We start from the raw sequence: 4,336 nt of genomic DNA on the forward strand, positions 1-4,336 counted from the left end.
GTGTAACAAAGTGTCAATAGTCATGCTCAACAGCAAATTTTTTTCCCAATTAAAAGTACCCCACCTCATAAGGCTGCGTGGATCTCGAATCCACAGTTGATTGATGATTACAGTAACAGAATAAATAATTGCCTGCCACAGCCGGACTTGAACCCGAATCCTTGGAGTTGGTAGCATAGTACATTACTCGCTAAGTGACCCAGTTCCCCAAATATATTAATAAAATTTTAGCAATTACGATTATAATAGTTATGGTCTTATTACATTCTCAAGTCAAGAGCGAATTTTTAACTTGTTTCTACAAGTTCAAACATAGATTGTGAGGAATTCAGATTCACTAATCTGCAGGATGGTTTGGAACACAATGACACTAAACTTCTTAACACAACTACTTTATTAAGAAAGATCTTTTCCTCTTTTCATTTAATATTGGAAGTTAAATAATGTCACTATTCACCCTGTTATACAATATAATTTTGCTTACAAATAAAACAGAAACATATCATGCATAAAAATGTATGCAAAGCAGCCATGATATAGTTTACAGTATAATTAAATGATATTTAAAAACTTTTATTAATTACATTAAAGTCATTAATATACAGAAAAGAGTAATCTGGATTATCTCTCTAGGAAGTCTGGAGAGTCAATTCTTTTAAAATTTTTTGAGGTTAATCACGGCACAAATGGTTGACATGATTTCCCGTATGAAATCATGAGGTTTTTATAGTGCATGAATATGGGACGGTGGTCCCGAAACGTTGTACAATATCATGAATAAATAATAAATAATTCATTCAGAAATGGAAGTATATATATATCTGATATATATATATCAGAAATCTTTTATGAATTGAAGTTTTTGACTTCAATAGATTTTTAAAGGCAGATTTCATTAATTGTTTAGGAATTTTTTTATCTTAAGAGAGTAATGTTGATATTAAGTTATGGTAAGTCAAATCCTGGTTGAGGACAAAATATTGTAATTAACAAAAATTTTATCATTGTAAACGTTATCATTTTATCAGTTACATGTTTAACAAACTTCTCATTTGATAATGAACCTAATTATTATGCTCATTTTTTAATAGGATAGTGAATATTTTCATTGAAGTACACCACACCATTGAAAAGATCACTAAAAATCCAATAAAATTGCTATGATGCCTAGAATTCATCTAGAAGCAAGGGCTGGTTTGATCGTATACAACTCATCATGTAATTATAAATTATGAATTAAGATACTTAAAAAATAATTGCAGTTATTGTTTCTAGCTATGCAATTAAATAGTTACAGAGGTGATTGTAAAAATAACTACCATTTTGTTTATAAAAGTTGTTTTTTTAGTTTAGAGTAGTTTATCAATTAAATTGATAGCTGAAGCAATGTTAGGTGTGACTTATTCACAATTACCTTTTATTTGGTGAATAACATTTTTTTTTTTTTTTTAGTGTGACCCACTGTTAGGGAAAGAATTTTAAGAATTAAGTTCTAAAACTAACCAATTTGAGAACTGAACACTTACTTTCTTATAAAGATTCACAACAAACCAAATAATTATCTCCAGCTACCAATTCCATTAATCAATTTAGTCCTAATCTCATTAGATCTTTTAAGGATAAACAATAGAGCAATAATACATTATTATAAAATAAAATACATAACGATTATAATACATTTAGTTGTATTTCATCAGTCAGATTCTTCGTCACTACTCCTGTTCTCTTGATTTTCTGATTTCAATTTATCTATTATTTCTTTCGCAGGATTAAATATACCCTGTGTCTGTGCATTACAAATATAACACCTGGTCGATTTTTTAAAATTTTCCAAAGCACATTTCTCACAGAAATAGTGTTTGCACCTAAAATATAAATTGAAGAATACATAAAATACAGATTAATTAACGAATCAATAAATATTATACACTAACTTTAGTTAATTAAAATTTCAAAACACTTTATATTTTTTCCCAAAATTCGTAATGGGCTAAGACATGAAACCTCCAATAGGTTGCCATTTTAAAATAAAAGCATAATGGTAAAAAAGTTAATTTGTCATCATTAACAAACAGTGAAGGTAACCTCCAATCATTGGTTTGAATAAAGTATTAAGGGAAATATGGCATATTGACAAAAAATATATAAGGATTAAAGTTGTGCAAAAATATGATTTTTGATCTTACATCAAAACATTTGAATATAAACCTATTATGTACACTCATATCAGTTAGTTCATTCAATAAGTAGATGGTTCTCTCTTGAAAGATTAGCTAAATAATTATTTTTGACAGTTGATAATTTGGATACTTACTTTGTAACAATAGGTTTAGTAAAAGACCCTCGACAAATAAAACACTTAAAAGGAAGACTATCCTCATCCGAATTGATTTCATAATTATCAGAGTCAGAATCATCATTCTTCGGGTGAGAAGCTTCTTGTTCTAATTGCCAACCGTGTTTATAATCACTTCTGTCGTGAAGGAATTTACAGCTATCTAAAACATCAAATTACTCCATAAAAAAAAGGTTTATCACATAAATTAACATCATATTATTGAGTAATGGATAAAATATTTACAGTAAATAATGCATTCAGACCCCTTACAATATATCAAATTTTAAACTAATGGTCAGAATTTGAAAACTGATTACTGTTCTTAGCTATTTCTTAATTGAGAAGATATTGTTACCTCCAAAACCACAAAATCCAGTTTCTTTAAAATCTTTGCAAATATCAGGTTGATAATCCCACCTCACCGTGGCTCTTAAATTGGCAGGAGCACGTATAGGTCCTTTTCGTACCTAAAAAAAAACAGTCAAATAGTCAACAAAAAAACAATAAATTACCTTATTGTAGTAATATTCTCAGTTTTTTTGTTGTATCTTTTTAGCCCTGATGAAGCCCTGCAAAGTGGGGCGAAACGTCGGACATTAAAATAGTTATAAACTATTTGTTCCTTTTTTTTTTTTACCGCAACCCTGACCACCTTCTTATATTTAAATTCTTATTCATACTTATATATTAAGCTAAAGAAGAAAAAACTGTCCCTATTTGTTCAATACACAAACTTTTTAATAAATTAAAAATAATTGTATGATAATACTTCATCTATTTAGAACTATTTGTTAAAAAATAAAAACTGGATGTTACAAATGTAGTTTTATAGATATAAAATTAATTTTATTTTGAAAATAAAATTAGCTGCAAAGAAAAAAGAAACAATGTAAAAAAGATAGAATATATATTTTAGTATTTTAAAAATAGTTATGCTTTATTAGAGGTTACACAAAAAAAATGTAATCCTAAAATTTACAGGTTATTTCTATCTGCAATTCCACTTGGATGGATATATAACAAGACATGAACATTTACATGTCTACTATATAAACTGGTTAATAGTAAAATTGTATTACCATTGCTGTTACAAACCAAAATGTTTATAAATTTGATTTCGTTAACATTGATTAGTTGAAAATGTTATTGTATATGTTCATTGTAGATCACTATTGACCATTGTATACTGTATACATCAAAAAGTAATTATTAAAAAAAAAGTTATAACTAAATAAAATTTTTTGTTATAAATAGCAATATTGACATTTCACTATTGGCTGGAATAAACAGGAGGTACCAAAATGTTAATAACAAAAATGATATTAACATTATTCTAATAACAATGTTGCTAGTAACATTTTAGTGTAAACACACCTAAATACCTACATAACCTATTACAAAATTAACAATTTTCTTTGCATTCTGATTCAAAAGAATTGAAATTTGCACTGTATCAAAAGTCATTCGCTGGGAGCGAGAAGGCACTTTATATCCATTTGACAAGCTCTAGAACAAGGTCTTGGTATTGGTATTGGTCTTGGGTTTCAGATATGTCTGCTACATACTACCTCTTGACCCATCTTACAATAACGAACTAAATATAATTTTTATATATAAGAAGATGGTCAGGGTTGCGGTCAAAAGTGAAACAAAAATAGTTTACAACTATTTATTTTCCAACGTTTCGCCCCACTTTGCAGGACTTCATCAGGGCTAAAAAGATACAAAATGATACTATGATAAGATACAATGATAGGAATAAAAATACAAAGATAAGATACAATGAAAAGAATGATAAAAATAAAAAAAATAAATAAATAATAATAATGATATAAAATGACGTTATACAGCTTGCATCCTACCTCCTCTCCACTCCTCCGCGCTTCCGCTTTCTGTGTTTCAATGTTTCTGTCAGTTAAACTTATTCATTTGGACAGGTATGTTGTCCTATATGGCTCTCTGCTCATTTATTGTCATTTTATATCATTATTATTATTT

At 28.1% G+C, this 4,336-nt stretch overlaps 2 protein-coding genes across 2 annotated transcripts in view; both read right to left on the minus strand.

Moving 5' to 3' along the window:
* Nucleotides 1-1,813, minus strand: part of LOC106680740 (synaptic vesicle glycoprotein 2B) — a 16,403-nt gene extending 14,590 nt beyond the window's left edge. Inside the window, exon 1 of the mRNA XM_014420675.2 lies at nt 1,678-1,813. The gene's annotated coding sequence lies outside the window, so the exon portion shown is untranslated. The remainder of the gene's footprint in view (nt 1-1,677) is intronic.
* mdlc (RING finger protein mdlc) overlaps nt 1,694-4,336 on the minus strand; it is a 5,554-nt gene continuing 2,911 nt past the window's right edge. The window contains exons 5-7 of the mRNA XM_014420693.3: nt 2,694-2,805; nt 2,315-2,498; nt 1,694-1,865 (exon numbers count right to left, since the gene is read on the minus strand). Of these exons, the coding sequence (XP_014276179.1) occupies nt 1,694-1,865; nt 2,315-2,498; nt 2,694-2,805 (468 nt within the window). The remainder of the gene's footprint in view (nt 1,866-2,314; nt 2,499-2,693; nt 2,806-4,336) is intronic.

This window comes from Halyomorpha halys, unplaced genomic scaffold (assembly GCF_000696795.3).
Source record: "Halyomorpha halys isolate HHAL.00 unplaced genomic scaffold, Hhal_1.1 Scaffold18.1, whole genome shotgun sequence".
NCBI lineage: Eukaryota > Metazoa > Arthropoda > Insecta > Hemiptera > Pentatomidae > Halyomorpha > Halyomorpha halys.